The sequence below is a fragment of the Schistocerca americana genome, chromosome 4 (genome assembly GCF_021461395.2).
Source record: "Schistocerca americana isolate TAMUIC-IGC-003095 chromosome 4, iqSchAmer2.1, whole genome shotgun sequence".
Taxonomy (NCBI): Eukaryota; Metazoa; Arthropoda; class Insecta; order Orthoptera; family Acrididae; genus Schistocerca; species Schistocerca americana.
In genome coordinates this window covers 151,385,028-151,405,776 of record NC_060122.1, presented here as the reverse complement: position 1 = coordinate 151,405,776, position 20,749 = coordinate 151,385,028, and the positions used below count along the sequence as shown (strand labels likewise).

The window sequence follows — 20,749 nt, the reverse complement described above, 5'->3', positions numbered from 1 at the left end:
TGAACAGCAGTCAGCATGGGAGCATGAAATAGGCCTGTGCTACAGGGGCCCATACCCAGCAACATTCGCTGAACGATTGTTGAGGAGACACTATCTTTAGCCACATGATTCGTCTCTGACGTCAGTTGCTCAACAGTTGCACATCTGTTCGTCTGTGGACATCTCTGCTGACATCGTTCACTCCTGTTATGTATGGCCTGTTGTGCACCACAGTTTCCTCAGAGCTGGTTTTAGACAGCGCCATCTTGCCATGCACAGCAAGCTTTAGCCACGACGCCACACAAACTGTTTACAAACTTAGCTATTCTGGAAATGCTTCCACCCTTGGCTCAAAGACTAACGATCATGCCATTTTCGGTGACCAATAAATCCCTCTGTTTCCACATTACAACAACGATTGCGCTGTATTCCGCTTTCTCCGGACATGCTTTATATTCCCTCCATAATTAGCGCTGCCACCGGCGTCTTTGAGTGGTTGTTGCATATTGACGTCAAACACAGGCGGTGGTTACATTAAATATAACTGGACTTGGTAATACCATGATGTAAGAGGCTAGATGGTGCAATGCACATACAGAGGAACAAAAACTTCCTGGCAGATTAAAAGCGTGTGTCAGACCAAGAATAGTTTTACATGACAGTGTCATGCTGGCAATACTTTTCATCTGCCAGGAAGTCACAAAACCGCTCACACTCCACTACAGAGTAAAATATTTATTCTGGAAGATACATCTATTTAGTACATTATTTTTAATGGAGCTAAATGGCTGACATAATAGTGGCACATGAAGAGCCTTTGAAAGTACGTTTCAAGAATGTATCACGAAATGTGATCTGATTCGCATGGAAGTCTATTCACACGGAGGTCACGGAGTGAAACGGAACGTCCAAACAATCCATAATACATTTTAAATGCCACCGGTTACAGACACCATCAATGGATCTGACGGAGCGTCAACAATTCTAGGGAAGGAAGTTTTGGCGTTTATTTTATTTATTCGTCCTTAGAATATTTATTTTAATAGTATCGGAGGTGTCAGAAACATTACAGAAATAATACATACATATAAAACATTAACAAGATAGGGTAGGATATGGTGAGGATGGAGCGGGATGTTTATGTAGAGAGATTACCATTGTCTGCTAAGATTGGCAGTTATACTGTTCTCTCTTCACTCACTCATATTGTATCGGTAGCTTTGTGGTGCTGTACCTTTTTAATTTTTATTTTGTTTTCATGAAATTGGATTCCAAGAGGATTTGGATATTTGTTCTATGAGTGGTCTATTTACAGTGGACGTCAGCAGAACGGAATTCCTCGGCAGGCGACGTCAGCGTGGTATGTTTACGCCAGGTAGAACTTCAATAAAACGTCACTACGCTCAGCCTAGTGCTGAAGGATGGAATTAAAGTTCTACATACGCCATCCGGAGTCACTGTATAGTATTGCAATGACGGAACTAGCTACGATATAATATATTAAAGGCCAAAGCCCATATTGTAACGTATATTCTTTACAAATTTTTTATGGTAAACTATAAATTAGTGAAGAATAGGAGAACTGCCTTAGAAATATTTCTGAACATTTACATTATTTATAGTAGAATGCAATACATACAGCCTTTTTACGTTATCCATTTCTTAAGTACCAAATAACGTCAGAACTACTGTATTTTTCTTTTCCAACAAAGCTTAGTCTTTCATTGTTAGAAAAAGGTTATTTAATGAAAACTACTTCCTCAATCTACGTTCTTATTTATATACAAGATGGTCTCCAATAATCTCAGTTTCTCCGTTCAGTGTTAGGCTAAAGCGAAGTGACATTATTTACGAAGTTCCATCTCCATTAGTGAGAACAGACCTCCTTTTGACGGCGACGTTATTTCCGTTCCGTTCCGTTGACGTCCTTGATAATGATAGATTATGTACCAATGGAACAGTAACTGAAGTACAAGCTGTTATTACAGTTTATTCCTTTATGTTGTCAAGTGTGAACGAATATATTGCGACGGTACAGTGTCTTTAGCCTTTAGCTTGCGCTGCCACTGGAGATTCTGTCATCTTACTTTGATCATCTTTGGAACGCGAAGTGTAGATTAGGGTTTCTGTTTCCCCCGGAAATTTGAACCAAGTAATGTAACTAACGACTTGTGATTATGTTCTTTGTAGTGTTAGCTTATGAGTGATCTTTCAGTGATGAGTCTCCTCGGAAAACTGAATTCATCAACAGAAATTATTCCTATCGAGGGTCCAAGTGAAGGAAGGAAAGATATGAAAATGAAGAAGCAGGGACTGAATCCATACTTTTCTGATCCACACATAATTGACCGTGTAAAACAGGTAAATGTTCATATTTAATGATTTGTATGCTCTTATTCCACCCATTGTTCATATTAGTGGGATAGTAGTAACATATAGGTAAGTTTCAGGTATGTCTCTTCCCTTGCCCTACAGGCATTAGTGCTTGTTTATTTACTATTGTATGTAGGTTGACTATTGGTTTCACAGAATAAAGGCCATTGTTTTCACTGGTTAAATTCGTGGTTGTAATTGCCTCAGGGTTTATTGTTTACTTACAAAGTTGCTTAAAGTTCCTAGCGGGAGCTGTTTGCGGAAATATGGACGTAATCCCTTCTGTGAAGTAATTAAACTATAAACATGTTCCATTTTACTTAAAAGATGTATAGCCCACACCTATTTCAGTCGTGTTGATCCTAGGTTTGCATTTGTAAATATTGTTCCCTTATTGTAAGAGTGGTCGTTGTCTGAAATAAAATCAGAAGTGCTTATGAGGCAGTAAAAAATGCTTACGGTGTACAAGGTTTATGTGGTCGTGTAAGAGTTTTACGTTAAGTCATAATCCGGATCCTAAGTGCAATAAATTACATTGCAATGGCTTCGTATTGCAGAGAACTAAAGTATTGCAGTGCTAATTATAAAGTTCTCTGAAAGATAAATTTTAAGATCTTAAGTGACAACACTCTTCAGTGTTGTAGGAGCTGCACTACAAATTTCTTAATTGGGTCTTGATCGCTTTCACTTTATCTGTATGACTGTTAGTTGCGAGGCCTCTGCAAGATGTTAATTCGGTAATGTTTCTGTTTCCTGAAAATGTTATTTTAATTTGTCAAGTTTCCCCCAAAAGTATTTCCATAACTTAATAATGAATGCAGAATAAAGTAGTTTCTTTATTTTTTGATCATATACAGCATTAATGCTGCATACTGTCAATGAAGCTGTGCCAAGGCACTTCGTTAATTCTGGGCCGTAGGTGTTTGTTATGGCTATGTTCTATCTGTACTTCTAAAATCTTCACTCTTTCTACTTTTTGTACCTCATTGAGTAGATAATTTTTAAACCTTGTGGTGTTCTAAGAGATATTGAATTATAGCTGTATGTTCTGAATTTTGCCAAAAATTAAATGGTAATCTGTTTACCTTGAACCTTCTCGTAATCTCCCCCCCCCCCCCCCCCCTTAAATATTTTGTTAGCTATCTGTTCAGTATAGGAAGAGCATTCATACTGCTTTTTGTTCCTGTACTTGTATTGTTTCCAAGTACTTCTGAAGTACTGCTCATAAGTCTGAGACAACCTATCAGATGAGACTGATACAAGAGGAAAGCCGCATACTTTGTCGTGGGATTGTTTAGTTTACCCAAGAATTTTACTGAGATGGTTCGCAAATTCCTGTGGCAGATGCTACCAGAGAGGCGTTGCGTGCGTTAGAGAGAGGTTTGATATTGAAATTTCAAGAGAATACTTTCACCAAGAGTCAGCCAACATCACTTCCTCCACATGGGCCTAGTGGAATAACCACAAGAAGAAAATTCAAGTAATTACAGCTGATACAGTCACTTAATGACAGTCATTCTTCCCACATGCGATTCGTGGCTGGAACAGAGAAGGGGGATCAGTTAGTAGTAACAGAAGAACCCTCTGCCACATACCGTCAAGTGGCTTGCGGAGTATTGATGCAGATGTTATAGGACGTAAAGTAACTAAGTTATTATTATTTACTAAAACATTTGTTCACTTTATAGTCTACTTTGGTAGGGAATGTGATTTAACATTATCTCAGTCTATGCTGTAATACCAATGAAATCATATATACAGCAAACAACTTTCATTGAAAAATATTTAGTAGCACAACATTTTCCTAACTCGATGACATCAACATATTGTATAAATGTTTATCATGTAAAATAATCAGTTATTATTTATCACATAAATGGCTAAAAGGTTCGTCACAATTTCTTGCTGGACACATTTTGTTAATTGATCTGTCTATACGAAAAATTATCACCAGAGTGGACAAGTATGAAAACGGTCACAGAGTAGCGAGAAATGATGGACAGTTTGAAGACTGCCTGTATTTTTTGCATGTTGGCGATTATGAAGCAAGAAGTTAAGGAACATCCCAATAAGAGAAGGATTAAAAATGCAAGTCCAGATGAACAGTAACCACAGCGTTAAAAAGACCAAGAAGATCCTTCGCTGCCATGGGAGAGGAATGTCAGAACTAGGGCAAAATTTAAGATTGCGGTACCACTCATCACCATTGAACTGTGACATTAGGATTTCAAGCTATACAGTGTGACAAGTGACATTGCTCATTACACACGTGAACACAAAAACTGAAGGGACATGCACGAGTATTAGGGAGTTTAGGGCTAGGAACAACAATATATTTAACAGAGCTAATTATGAAGACATATCAGAACAAAAACAAACACTAAAAAGCAGCAAATGAAATCCTCTGCAGGTGACAAAACCACAATAAAAAACTAGAAACAAATGTGGAATCAGAAATTTCACTTGATCTATATGCCCAAAGTCCATGATACCACCAACCCCCGCACAGAAACCCCAGAACTGCAAATTTCACATGAGCAATACAGGATGTCCCAGGAGGAATGGCCAGTTCAACGATACGAAAGGGACAGTTATTTGGAGCAAAAAAAAAAAAATCTAGTAAGTGTTAGTTCTAAAACACATACTTTAAGAGCTACAAGCACTTGTTCACCTTCTCTTAACATTTATTCTGTGTGCTGGACTGAGACTGCGGTCCCGAGTTCGAGTCTCAGCCTGGCACACGGTTTTAATCTGCCAGGAAGTTTCGTATCAGCAGCACACTCTGCTGCAGAGTGAAAATCTCATTCTGGAAACATCCCCCAGGCTATGGTTAAGCCATGTCTCTGCAATGTCCTTTCTTTCAGGTGTGCTAGTTCTGCAAAGTTCGCAGGAGAGCTTCTGTAAAGTTGGGAAGGTAGGAGACGAGGTACTGGCAGAAGTAAAGCTGTGAGGACGGGGCGTGAGTCGTGCTTGGGTAGCTCAGTTGGTAGAGCACTTGCCCGCGAAAGGCAGAGGTCCCGAGTTCGAGTCTTGGTCCGGCACACAGTTTTAATCTGCCAGGAAGTTTCAAACCCACACTACCTACCAGTCACAACACGGTATAATTATCAACACCTCACAACAACAGAAGTTTATAAGAAATTGCAATTACACTACTTTTGACTCATAAGAAACATGCATACCATACATATGAAATAAAAACAGGCTTACCCATCCTAGTCAGCTGACACACACAAGTCTAGCTATAGCAGAAATGTCATCAACAGTCTCTCTAATGGCCAGCTTAGACTTCTCACTTCAAGAAACCCTCCGGATAGAAAGCCATAAGGTGTCCTGCAGCTAGCACCACATATACTGGTCCCTGTTACAAGATGCAGCAACTTTGGTCACTCTCATACCTTCTCCGCAAGCCAAACACCTCGTAAACGTCACATTTAAATTAAATAACTAAGAATTATGTTCAGCATGATATCCCCATTGTGCCATGCAGGCACCTGCACTTGAACTTCATTGTAATATCCATAAGCAACAAAAAATTGATCATAGAATTAAATCTCCAGCCATAAACAACACACAGCACTAATAAATTTCAAATCCAAAAACAAATCTATTATCCATAACTGTCAACATCAAAATAATTCACTAAAAATCTGTCACAAATTCTTCCAGAATAATTCTCGCAAATATCCACATCCACATTTGTACTCTGCAAACCACCCTGAGGTGCAGGGCAGAGGGCACATCACATTGTACCAGTTATTATGTTTTCTTCCTGTTCCATTCACGTATGGAGTGCGGGAAGAATGATCGATTGAATGCCACTGTACATGCAGTAATTATTCTAATCTTATTCCCATGATCCCTCTGTGAGCAATATGTGGGAGGTTGTTGTATGTCCCTAAAATAATCATTTAAAGCTCGTTCTTGAAACTTTGACTTTCTTGGGATAGTTTAATACTGTCTTCAAGAGGCTGCCTGTTCAGTTCCTTCAATATCTCTGACACTCTCCTACGGATTAAACAAAACTGTGACCATTCATGCTGCCCTTCTCTGTATATGTTCAATATCCCATGTTAGCCCTATCGAGTACGGGTCCCACAGACTTGAACAGTATTCTAGGATGGGTTGCATGAGTGACTTGTAAGCAATCTGTCTTGTAGACTGTTTGCAGTTCCCCAGTACTCTACCAGTAAACTGAAGTCTGCCATCTGCTTTATCCACGACTGAACCTATGTGATAATTCCATTTTATATCCATACAAAGTGTTACACCCAGGTATTTGAGTTGGCCAATTCCAACAGTGAGTGGTTGATATAATAATCACAGAATACTGTTTTTTTCATTTAGTGAAGTGCAAAATTTTACCTTTCTGAACATTTAAAGCAAGTTGCCAATCTCTCTACTATGTTGAAATCTTAACAAGATCTGACTGAATGTTTATGCAGCTTCCCTCAGATATTAGGCTACTTCATTATAGATAACAGCATCATCTGCAAAAAGCCCAATTTTGCTATTAATATTGTCTGCAAGGTCATTAATATATAATATGAACAGCAAGGGTCCCAACATTCTTCCCTGGGGCACACCTGAAGTTACTTCTACATCTGACAATGACTCTCCGTCCAAGATAACATGCTGAGTCCTCCCCAAACAGGCTACGCGGAAACCGCTGCTGGAGATGGGTAAATCTAAAACTGGCCAGCGTTGTGTCTTACGCCACAAGGTTTTTCGGCTTTGGGAGACGGAGTGGCGTAACAGTATGCACAACAAACTGCGTGTCATTAAGGAGACTGCGCATGTGTGGAAGTCTTCGCTGTGGGCTTCTCGCAGGGAATCGATTGTCCCTTGTTGGCTGCGCATTGGCCGTACATGGCTCACACATGGTTAACTCTTCCATTGCAAGGACCCACCTGAGTGTCACTGTGGCTCCCAAATGACAGTTGTCCACCTCTTGCGGGACTGCCCACTTTTAGCCGCTTTGTGGTGGACTTTTAACTTTCCCAGCACCCTACCTTCGGTGTGGGCGACACTGCCTCAGCAGCAGCTTTAGTTTACGTTTTATTCATGAGGGTGGGATTTCTCATTTGATCTGAGTTTTGGTGCATGTCCTTTGTCCCTCTGTTTTGTCCACCCAAGGGCTTTTAGGGTAGAGGTTTTAATGTGGATGGCTTCTCCTTTTTTATTCTCATGGTCAGCCAGTCATGGTAATCTGCTTTCTTGTTTTTAGTTTCTTCTCGTTGTTTCTTGCATATTTCTGTGTTTTTCTTGTCCTGTTTTGTCCACTGTATTGTTTGTTGTTGTTCTGGTTCTTCCTTATTCCTGTTATTGTGCCACATGTCATCTTTGTTTTCTTCTTTCTACTGGAAACAAGGGACTGATGGCCTCACAGTTTGGTCCCTTCCCCCCACCACTACCCCTTTAAACCAACCAACCAACCATGTTGTGTCCTCCCTACAACAAATTTCGGTTGATACCCCTTGTGATTGTACATTTGTGAATAAGTGTAGGTGTGGTGCTGAGTCAAATGCTTTTTGGGAATCAAGAAATACTGCATCTGACTGGTTGCCTTGATCCGAAGCTTTCAATATGTGATGTTAGAAAAGTGCGAGCTGGGTTTCACATGATCAATGTTTTTGAAATCCCTTCTGGTTGGCATTGAGGTCATTCTGTTCAAGATACCTCTTTATGTTTGAGCTCAGAATATGTTCTAAGATTCTACAACAAATCGATGTCAAGGGTATTGCACAATAGTTTTGTGGGTCACTTTCACTACGTTTCTTGTGGACGGATGTGGCCTAAGGCTTTTTCCAAGAACTGGGCATGGTGTTTTGTTAGAGGAATCTACAATAGATTGTATTTAGAAGAGGGCCTAACTCAGTTGCAGATGATTTGTATGGAATCTGACTGTGATTCCATCAGGGCCTGGAGCTTTGTTCAGTTTTAATGATTTCAGCTGTTTCGCAACACCACTGACCTGGAATACTTATTTCATTCATCTTTTCAGTGGTACGAGGATTAAATTGGAACAGTTCTCCAAGGTTTTGCTTTGTAAAGGAACATTTGAAAATGGAGTTAAGCATTTTAGATTTCGCTGAAGATGTCTAATGAAACACTAACAGCACTTGCTATCTAGTTAAAAGGATAAACGTAGCACACTAGGGGGTGCCACTGTGTACTCCAACACACCCACTGCAAACATGGTCCACTTCAGACACACATTGTCACTATGGCATCACACAACACAACATAGTTACATTACAGGTCAAAGCAGACAGGTGGTACATTAAACTTTGATTGACTGCCATATCAGGGAATACCAGGTAACTAGCATTTTTAACCCAAGTGCAGGACTCGGCAAGTTCACTTATGCCTTAGAATCTCTATGGAAAGAGCTTGGTAAAGAAGACTCTAAAGAAAACTCAGTAGTCATTATTAGGGGTACTGGGGACAGCTTTGGACCATAACCTCAACTACACAATTGAGAAAGACTGGGATCCACCCTAACACTTAAAGTAATAGTCTGGTGAAAAAGAAACTTCTTCCCTAATTAATCAGTTGGTCTCAAATTTTAAACATACAATTTCAGAATATTGCTTAATATAACTACAAAGTTACAACTTGATCCATCCAAAAGTTTTTTAGAAGTTATTATTTTCTTTTATTCTGAAGGTTTTTTTTGGAACTTGTTTTTATATAGTAAATGTACTATAATGTGATTGAAAGATTGGAGACTGTATTTAATAATATAGACAAACAGTTCTGTGTAAGGTTATTTGGATATCTTTTACAGTGACCTTAAAATTAATTTTCAAATTTCTGAATCTTTTATTGAAATATCAAAACAGTCCTGTATCAATATTTTCTTTGTTTTCCCAAAATTATACTCTGACTGTTAGTACTGACAGTACAAATTTAGGGAATATTTACTGTGAAAAAGATATTCAAATGTTCAGTTTTACAAATTAGAGATAATTGCAGTCAAAAGTTACAACACAGTCACTCCCCAGTCCTTGTCCTAAAATCCACCTGGGTGGTACGTTCTTCTTTCTGCTCTCTTCTGAGCTTCCTCAGCTTGTGTGGCTTTGGGTCTGGATGCATGTTGCAGTCTTCTTCTTCTTCTTCTTCTTCCCAATTCTAGGCATTGTTTGGCCTTTTACTTCCTTCTTGGCTTGTCTTTAACTTTTCTCCTTCGTATCCTTATTGCTGGCAGAGAAGTGGTCGTTGTTCTTGTTGCTTCTCACAGATAGCACCCTTGATTTAACTGTGAAATGGCTTCTGTCATTACTATTTCTACTTTTCTTTTGGGTACAGATACATCCTTTGGGCCCTTTGATCATGTTATACTATTTAGACACTCATTTTCATTTTGAATCTCTCCAGCAGCACATCTGGAGAGAATTGTATCAGATGCTAGCCTCTGATAAATAGATATCATTCTAACAACAGATGGTCTCAGAGCAGCATGGATAGAAGTTTTATGTGGTTCTGCATATTCTTCTTTGGCCAGGGCACAATTAAAGAAATGCCAAAAATTCTCACCTGTTGGACACTTCATGTGTTGTGTTTTCTCATCAGTGTTCAAGCAGTGGTACAGTGGTGCATAGATTGCACTCTTCAGTGCCGTAGTAGCTGGAGTTTTGTAAACCATGCCTGCACATACTACAGCGACATTACTAATAGATCCACCAAGATGCTTGAATTTCTTAGTGTTGCCACCTGCGATCATTAGTTTGTCACAATTTTCAGCATCTTTAAATTTGATGAACACACAATTCTGAATGAAATCCAACTGAATACCTAATATATCATACTCTACAATTTCGAGTTCTTTAAACAGCCACTCATGAATTTCAAATGGTGATGGTCTAACTGCATTCCTATCAAAGATAAGACTGTACGGTATTTACTCTGTTGGCCACTGTCATTTTACTCACAGTTTTTCTTCAAAGGTTTTTGAAGATTGACAGTGCAAACGGTTGTCCGCAGGCATCAGTGGTGCCACCAATTACACTGCTGCACTCGCTTGCCGCAGTGCTGTGCAACCTTGTGGTGATGGCGCACCCAAACAGCAACACAAATTAGTGATGAACTGTATCTTCATACATCTATAGGTATATGAAGGGTATATTATAGTCCTGTGTTTCCATTCTTTGTCTCATCTGCTGTTAGAGAGAAAGAGAGAGAGAGAGAGCTGTACTTGCACGTACTTTGGCTCTTTGACAGGGTTTCTTTGAGTGGTATTGGCAGTTTAGCCAACTGTTGTGTAGAGACAAAGTAGCTTCTGCTGGGCCAAAGAGACTTTAGGGGAGACTGGTCGGCAGCTGTTACACTAGACCAGGGGTCTCCAAAGTACGGCCCGTGGGCTGAAAACGGCCCGCGAGGGCCGGCAAAGCAGCCCGCGTTAGCTGGCTGGACATCCCCGGTATCCGGCCCGCCATATATTTGAAGTGGTACCTATACTGCCAACAATTGACTTTAGAGTCCTATCGCGACCAATACACCGCAGTCAGGTATGTCCACCAATCAAAATTATTTAATTAAATAAAAATCGTATTTCGTTTTAGTGCTAGCTTGCGATTTCATCTTTCCTTTAGCCTTACATTACGGTGATCATGGAGTGCTAGGGTACTTTAATCCCACTAGGTAGATCTTGGCCCTTATGCCTTCGTGGAGGAGTCAATGTGGCCCGTGGACTAAAATGTTTGGAGACCCCTGCACTAGACTCTCGCTAATCTGGCCATTCCTGGCACATATGTGTGCCAGATTACTGAGTGTCTGAAATTTATTTTATTCATTTATTTTGAAAACACGGGGGTTATATGTACTGTACTTTATTAAACCGAAGGACACAATTTTAAAACAGAGGATATACTTTATTAAATCCAAAAAATACATTAATTTCCAAAGAAAACTTAGTCCTTGAGTGTATACTGTACATAATTATACAGTCGTATCACTCACTATGAAACATGTCCCTAATTTTTAACTGTTGCAATGATGATACGTGACGGTGGCATGCTTTATCATGCAACCGCTTTACAGGCATTACATCGGTACTGCAGGTACGTGGTTGTTGCATAATGTACCCCAGGAAGATCTCTGCAGCTTCAACACCAGCAATGTGAGAAATCTTTATACTATCTCCTCCTGTGTCCTCTTCTTTCATCACTTCCATCATTACTTTCTTGCATGCTTTTGATTATTTCTTCATCTGTTAAAGCTTGGTCCATATCACAATTTTCCTCATTCAGCCACTTAGTAACATCTTCATCATCAATTTCTTCTCCTCCTGGAAAGTTTTGGAGCATGTCAGTGTACAAAGTAACTGATAATTCCGAATTGACTGGTTCATCACTGTTAGTCACTACTGGCTCCAACTCTGCATCAATGGCCACAATTTTCTCCAGCTCTTCATTATGGTAGAACTCTCCACTTTATCCCTTGCTTCGAAAACCATGTATGTTAATTGCTTTCCACGCCTTCAGCACAGTCTCGATAGTCATTTTCACTTTTGTTTAGCAAGGAGACGAGAAGTGAACGTAGATAATGACGTTTAATAGATTCCAAAATTCCCTAGTCCATGGGCTGAATTAGGGCTGTCACACTGGATGGGAGAAAGAGTGCTTGTACATGTATACCATCGGACTTCAGAGAAACATCAGAAGGATGGCTGGAGCATTGTCAATTATAAGGATAGCTTTCAATGGAAGCTTTTTTACTTAACTCTTTTCTCACTGCTGGTATAAACATTTCATGGAACCACTGAGAGAATATCTGTCTGTCCATCCATGCTTTCTCCTAAGTGCAATGCTGCACTGGTAGACTATTTATGTCAGTGTGTTGAAAACAACATGGATGTTGGGATTTTCCAATCACCATAAGCGGTAGTTTACGACTCCCATTTGCATTACAACACGCCATTAATGTTTTGCATTGTTTCTGTTGCTCGTAACCATGAGCTTCCTTCTTGTTCTTGGCAGCTAATGTTTTTGAAGAAAGCATCTTGTAAAAAGGCATCAGCAGTTAAATCTTCTTCCTCTGTTATCTTCCGTATCTTGCTTACAAACTCCTCAGCATCCTTATCGTTAGCTGAGCAAGGCAAAAACAGTGTGGCCTCTTGTACAGCCTGTTACAGAATCATGTCAGATTGAAGATGTCACCCATGAACAGTGTGATAAACAATCAAATCTACATCTACATGATTACTCTGCAATTCATATTTAAGTGCTTGGCAGAGGGTCCATCGAACCACAATCATATTATCTCTCTACCATTCCACTTCCGAACAGCGCGCGGGAAAAACGAACACCTAAACCTTTCTACCAGGCAAGCAAAATAATGGAAGACCCACCTCAGGTAAAATGGAAAACAAAATCTGAAGGTCAGTAGGCCTATGCTAAGAAATCTGTTCAAGCATTTGATTTCGACATTATTCTTTTGTACATATCCATAGATGAGGGAAGTGTAAAACCAATGGAATGGGCAGGCGATGAGGTGTATGCATAGCCTAATAATAAATGGCACACAGCCGTACACTGTGGAACATTCTCACTCTTAACATAAATAAGAAATCCAATGTTACTAAAATAGTTGTCTTAACAACTTCTTAAAGGAGATTAAATGTCATTTAGCTTTAGTACAAGAAGTTACAAGCGAAGCAGCTAATCAAATTTTTGACTTCAGTCATTTCTAACATCGGCCCAGAGACTAGAACTGGTACCGCCATTATAATACATCGTGACATTGAAATAAAGAATGCAGAATTTTTACCAAGTGGATGTGGAATCGTTTGTGCCATTCATGATGTAACTCTTGTGAATGTTTATGCTCCATCCAGTAGTGGAAACAAGCGAACAGAAGCCATTTCCTTTGTCGAGAACTTTGCCAGTTATTTCACAGAAGTAATAGTACACTTGCCACCAATGGCGATTTTAACTGTGTAGTGGATGATGACGATCAGAAACCTGTTCCAAATAAATGTAATGAACTTAAGCCCTGGTTGAAATTTACTATCTTGAAGACACTTGGCGAATTTTGAACCCCCAACAAAACTGAGTACACTTATTTTTATACTAATGGACATATCAGACTTGATAGGATATACGTGTTATCTTCAGTTCGAGCTCAAATAGTTAAAACTGAAACAAAACCTGTGATATTCTTGGGTCATTGCTGCTACGTCTGCCAAACTAAATTCTCGGAAACACATCTTTGTCATGAGAAAGGCGATTTGAAGCTAAACATTAGCCATATGGAGGATCATATATTGACACAGATTTATTGGTTACATAGCAAGAGGCGAAACGCTGCCACGTGGAATGATGGCTCACGCAAAACAAGCCTGCTATTTGAAAGTTATTAATAAACTATAGTGCTGAAAAAGCCCATTGGCTTCAATAAGCCTCGCAATTCTTTTGGAGTTGCTTGCAACATCTAGTTAGTAAAGTAACGGTTCAGCTGACCTTACCACCGAGGGGAGACAAATTAAGGCAAATGAAGGCAAGACTTCTCCGTGTTCTTCAAAAGAAAACTGAAGGTACCTTTATAAGAAGTCAGCCAGTAGGTGGCAACGCAGAACAACCCATTTCTATCTACCACTTAGACAGGGAACAGAAGAGAGGCAGGAATTGTTTTATAACAGAGTGGAAAAAAAAACATAACAGCCAGCAAACTATAGATGAAAATGAAATGATAACTGAAATCACCACCCACTTTACAAACCTATTCAAAAAAAGCAACATCAGCCCATCCGCAATAAAGAGGTTTATTCAGGAAACGCTCCATATGCTCATGGAAAAGACAGGATGCATCTTAACAAGCCCTTCACTTTAGAAGAAATTGAGGAAGCAATAAAAAAAAGAGTTCTAAAGGAAAATCTACAGGAGTGGATGGGGTTCTTGTTGAGTTTTATCTGAAATTCTTTAGTATTTTAAGGGAAGTTTTACTAGATATTGCTAATAAAATCCAAATGGTTTCAACATAGAGGAAGAACTTCTAAGAGGGCGCTTCACATTGATACCAAAAGCTAAAGAAACGCTTAACTTACATGATCTATGTCCGATCATATTACTCAAAATTGACCGTAAACTAATCGGTCAGTGCTTCACTGGGAGATTAAAGCAAACAATGAAAAAGTGATCAGTTCGTATCAAATGTGTGCCATTCCAGGCAGAAACACATATGATGCCTTACTGGCATATATAGATTGTATTTCAGAAACACATATGATGCCTTACTGGCATATATAGATTGTATTTCGTTCACAAAAACTAATGTGTCAAAGGAAGCAGTGATTGTATTAATAGACTGTAAAAATGCTTTTGATAGGGTTAGTCATGAATATCTGGAAAGTCATGATGAAAATGGGCTTTGGCACCAATTTCACCAATGCAGTTCAGAATATTTTGGGCAACATTGTGATACAAGTTATTGTTTATGGTAGATCAAGAGAGAAAATTCCCATCAAAAGGTCAGTCTGCTATCGATGACATTCTATGCAGTAGCTTTAGATCCACTCCTCTGTACCATCTGTTGTGAGTGCCAAGGAATCTCAATAGGAAATGAAAGGCTCAAATACAGTGCTTACACTGATGACTTGGATGTTTTCATGGAGAGTTCTCGAGATGTTGATATCTTACACAACACCCTCTGACAGTACGAAAAAGCTACATGTGCTATTGTCAACTCCAGACTGTGATGTTGCCAATTACAAATAATAGGTGGAATATAAAGCAGAATTGGTTCACTATCAAAAATCAACACCAATCGTCAGATGTCATTGCAGCAAATAACTCACAAAGAATGGTGGCTCTCAGTTAGCGCACAAGAGTGGTAGTAAAAATCCACGCAGGTAGAAATTTAGCTGTGACAGAGTCGAGCAGTGCAACACACAAATACTCGCAAAAATGTGGTACTTAGCTCAGGTCCTCCCAATGCCCAAAAAAAGGGGGGGGGGGAGGCTATACAGCAACTGATATACTGGATTATACAGAGGGGCGAAATTGTAAGGTTTCTCTGCCATCCTGCACCCTCTGCGTAAATGAGGGTGGACTGGGGCTAATGGTCTTGCACGTAAAATGTGTAGCACTACTCGACAACAGAACTAAGCGTGTAATAGGAAAGGGACCACACTCACCATCTGCTGAACTGTTTCACAGATATCGCCCAACATCAGGGCTAGTGCCACTTGACATTGTCAGTACCCCACACTCATTAAACGTTATCCTAAATTACTATCTCAAAAAAAGTTACATACCAACAGACATCCTAAAAAAAAGGAAAAGTTCATAACACGGCCATAGCTCTCAAAGGAATACTAATTCCTAGTAAATGGGAGCTGCGGCTACCCCAGCAAAACAGGAAAATCATATGGGGGAAAATTTAACAATGAAAATAATACCAGAAGGTGCCAAATCAACTTGGTACAAAGTGATAAAACAGACAGTAGTGACCAACTCCATCCAGTTAAAACTGTGAGCTGCATGTGGAAATTGTAATTCGGAGGACATAATCGAACATCATTTTGAGCGACTGAAATTTGTCGAGATATGGCACACTGCAAGGGACATGATGAGACTCCTCAACAGAACGAACATACACTATATACAGATTTCTAACGTCATGATACCCAAATGGAAATCTTTTCCCAAAGCAAAGCGACATGCAACAATGTAGATAAAGGCGCACACACAGTTCATATAATTTTTGAACTTAAATTAATGGACAACTTATTGTACCTGGCATATTTATGGGATGAATACAAGAAAGTAACTTGTCATCCTAAATACAGGGTTACATACACGAATTTTTTTAAGATTCCAATATGTAAAGCTTGCGACAGTCTTTTGACATGAAGTCTCACAGAAGAAAAAAGGAAGTGTACTGTATATTCTACAAAACCTTCATCCAAGATATAACTCAATAGATAATTTCCTGCAGATTTCTGCACAAAAGACTGAAATGTGAAAGTGTTTTGATTTATGTAATTACTTTTCAGATGAGTTTGTTTTCTATTATTGTTTGAAATTGTCAAATGCTGAATAAATACTATGTTAAAAAAAAGTGAAGCAAATATTTTATATTAAATTTTTTATAGAAAGGACTGATCATTATTTTTATTCAGTTAATTGGTTTAATTGTAATTTTTATTTACAAATTGGAATCTTAAAATTCGTTTATAAGCCTGTATTTAGAATGAAGAGTTACGTTCCCGCATTCATCCCATAAGTCCAAAAAATTTTATTTCCTTTGTCACATTATTTTGATCACCGTGTAAACTTTTTTCATTTGTTTCATTCTTTCTTTGTATCATTATTTTTCCATTGGTATTTTTGTGCATATCTACTTAATTATATTTAACTATTATAACATTCAATTATTTGAAAAATTCTGATTTCCCAATTAAAAAGACAAAAAATCAAATCTATTTATAATGACTGTGCAGTTGTGTGAAAAATGTATTTTTTGTTACCAAATATGCAAACTTTTTTTGTTTTTCCATAATAGCAATCATACTAACATTTAAAACAGATCTTAAACACCTATTGCACTATGGACAAAATAATGGGCTTATAAGTATAATGAAATTCAAACAAAATGAGAAATAGATATAATGAACCCAGTAATGTGGACGAAAAAACAAGTTGATAAAACAAAAGAAATTAGCTTGAAATAATACGTAAAGTTATTTAAACACACATGAACAGAGATTTCAAGTGGAAAAAGAATGATAGGAAGAAAAATAAGAGCAAATGGAGAAGATATGATTAAAATGATGTGACAAAGGAATGAAATAAAAAATTACGTGTAACTCAGTTAATTGAATAAAAAATGGTGATCAGTCATTTCGATAAATATTGATAAATAAAAAATAAAAATAAAAAAATTACTGCAGCTGACAAGAGCTGAATCCACAACCTCCTGCGTATGAAGCTACTACCATAACCATTATAATTCAAACCAGACTATTTAATGCAACTTTTTTTTAATGTTGTTGAGTGCCAGTTACTTGCAGAGTGGGGTACCTGGGATCTTGACCTACATAACTGTCTAGAAGGTTTTAAAAAATAGATCCCACTGCTGGGGACCCCTCCGTGCTAGAATTTATTAATTTTCTTGATTGGATTTCATTTCAGTGTCTCAATGTGAACACTGTTTCAGAGAAGGTAGACAGAAAGATGTCAATATACCCCTAAGTAAATGGGAGAAAAATAAAAGTTTGCTACTTGTGACTTTGTTATTTGAATGTGTAAAAAAACAGTCAATGAAAGGGGTGAAGGGTCTCTAGAGTGGTTATAAAGTTGCAGAAACAGATACTATTCTCCTGTTAACTGCTGTCAGTACATCTGTAACTAGAAGGAAGTAATACTTGATATGAATGTTAGCTGACGTGTATAGGCTACTTACCTCCACATTCAGCGAAAGGACAATCCAAACTAAATTGATATAATGTGCACAAAGAAAGAGAATTTTGCTGTGTAAAATGCAAGCTCATAAAAAGTATACGAAAGATGGAAAACTGGTAACCACTAATAAAATTTGCTTGAATGATAGAAATGTTAGCCTACTAACTGAGAAACCTGGCATTGCATGGGCTGTGCCCAAGACTCCATATGTGTGCAATTTATTTTTTGATGATTATAAAGATCCTTTGTATAAAACAGTTGAAATAGTATGATTGGGGACATGAACAAAGAGTTTATTTGCTTCACAAACTGGGAGAGAGCTGGCCATGCGAAAAGTATCTGGCGCTAAGGTCCACTCCCGCAACAAGCAGTGTCTGGGCTTTTGCTTTATTTATGGTCATAACACAACTTAAGCTCACCAGGAATTGTACATATTTCGAGCAAAATTGGAAATTGGTAGGAATAAGTGGGATTTGGGGTACAATAACATGCTCATCTGTGCCATTTCCTGTCAAAATTTTCGCTGCTGTGATGTAAGTTGGATTGAAGTAACTTTAAGCCTCGTAACACACAGTTTTGGTGAGCTTATATTTTGCGACAGAGTAATTGGGATGCTGTTTTTTCAAATTTAATTTTGTGTGATGGTAAACCAGGTGCACTAAGTTCAAAAATTCGACTTGCTCAGTAACTCTGTTAAAAGAGATGCAATCTACATTTTCTCCATCAACATGAGTAATTATGTGAGAGTTAATTCTTGCAGTTTGATCATTGTGAGGTATCAGTCTAGCCCTTTCACAAAACCAATAGTTTTCATGGGTGGTGGTGGTGGTGGTGGTGGTTGTTGTTGTTGTTGTTGCTGTTGTTGTTGTTTGCATTTGATCACCATAAATGGAAGAAATGAGGTCTTGAAGTGAAAGTACTGTACAGCGCAAATTGCCAGGCACCAATTTATCTCAAGAGACTTGGGCTGATTTTCAAGTGCCGGCCGGTGTGGCCGAGCGGTTCTAGGCGCTTCAGTCTGGAACTGCATGACCGCTACGGTCGCAGGTTCGAATCCTGCCTCGGGCATGGATGTGTGTGATGTTCTTAGGTTAGTTAGGTTTAAGTAGGTCTAAGTTCTAGGGGACTGATGACCTCAGAAGTTAAGTCCCATAGTGCTCAGAGCCATTTGAACTATTTTTTATTTTTTTTGTTTTCAAGCAGCAAAGCACTGAAAAGGTGCTGAACTTCTGAACTTTAAATGTAGTCTTGAATTGTCCTTCCATTTTTTGTTCATGCCAAAAGATATCATTTGAAACATATTATACGCGTGAACATTATCAAAACAGTGTTTACATTCTCAATGGTCAACATTCAGCAGATTTTAAAATCTCAGGGGCTTCTGAAAAATTTCAGCTCAAGCAACACATTCCAGCTGTTTCTCTTTGCCATTTCAGAGCCTCACAAAATGTACACCTTATGACCTTTCCACTGGTTGCAGCAAATGTGGCTACTAGCCACAGGATTATATGTAAATGCACTTTGTCTTTATCGACCCAAGGAGATTTGGCATGTTCTGCAACAATTTCCTGAGATTCTTATGAATCTACAGACAAAATTGACATTCTACTTACGGAGTGTCGAAGTCGATCAGTGTCTATGCGAGCTTCGCACTGTTCTTCAGTCTGCACTTGCCATATTCCATCTATTCTTTACCTTTCACTCACTATAAAATTCTCATGATCTTGATGGGTGCATTCGTAATTCTCTGAATGTAGCTAATTACTCCCCGTGGCCGAGCAGTTCTAGGCGCTTCAATCCTCTCTCACAGGTTGGCCAGTACAGTGACTTGTCCCAAGCTGTACTCTGCATTTCTCAACCTCGTGCCACTGCAGTATCTATTCACAACCTGTCCACTTGCTTTCATAGACAGCTTTATACATTAAAACTGCCTAAAAATTCTTTAACATACCAGAATTAGGTATAATGGCTCCAACAGTCAGTCATTCAGGTACCATTGGTGGACAAACATACTACTCGAAGTGGCTTGATACATTTATCTGTTCATATCTATTTCTTAAAATCTTTGGTATAAGAATATCATATCACAAAACAACACAATGATGTGTACACACTTGACATTAACATTTTAGTTTACACAATGTTGATTTCAGTATTCAATACTATTTACTATACAAACTCATGGTATTTATAAACTGAAGAGCAGTTCATCAAATTTTAAAAATTCAAAGAATCAGAAATAAAAATATTTTTCTTGAAGTCAGTTTGCTGTATTTTTGTTTCTTCTAAGAAAAGATCTTACCTTCACAGACTTAGGTCTCATTGAATTTAACATACATTTAATTTCATGACAGTAATTAAAGAGTAATTGACTCTTTCTTAAAAAATATATATATATATATATATATATATATATATATATATATATATATATATAATCTTGGCCCGAGATACACGCTGCCTAAAAGTGGCTCCTCAGGCATCTTTGGTAACATGTAAAATATTGAAGCAATGTGTTTCTGGAACATTTAGATATTTTGTTCCTTTTGTTAGTAATTATGTTATGATTAGAGGGAAAACCTCATTTTGGAAAGGCGTGAAGATTCTTTTGTCGTAGCTCTGATGGTGAGCCCTTCCACCCCCCCACCCCCCCAAATAATAAAATAAAAAAAATGGCATCTCAGAAATGTTAATTTCATGTTACTTTGGATCAGTATTGCACAGCACAACATTCCCTGTAAAAGAAAAACTGTTTTGTTTAACAGGTTTTATAGAACTGAATTTTTGCCTTTAACTAGGTTGCATTACCATATTGTCACATATTAATCTCATAAATGAAAACAGCATTATGTAATATAGTACTTTAATTAATTTGAGTGATATATAATAGACGCAACTTTCAAACTTTCTAAAAGATTGTATTATGTAAATGCAAATACCAACCATACAACTTACAAGCAGTAGCTCTCTTTTGCATGAAGCTTAACTGAAGT

At 38.2% G+C, this 20,749-nt stretch overlaps 1 protein-coding gene across 2 annotated transcripts in view; it reads left to right on the top strand.

Annotated features, from left to right (window-relative positions):
* The first annotated feature begins 2,079 nt into the window (after nucleotides 1–2,079).
* Nucleotides 2,080–20,749, top strand: part of LOC124612860 (nuclear valosin-containing protein-like) — a 154,021-nt gene continuing 135,351 nt past the window's right edge. For both annotated transcript variants that reach the window (XM_047141291.1, XM_047141290.1), the window contains exon 1: nucleotides 2,080–2,340. In XM_047141291.1, coding sequence (XP_046997247.1) covers nucleotides 2,179–2,340 — 162 coding nt within the window. In that variant the 5' untranslated portion in view covers nucleotides 2,080–2,178. The remainder of the gene's footprint in view (nucleotides 2,341–20,749) is intronic.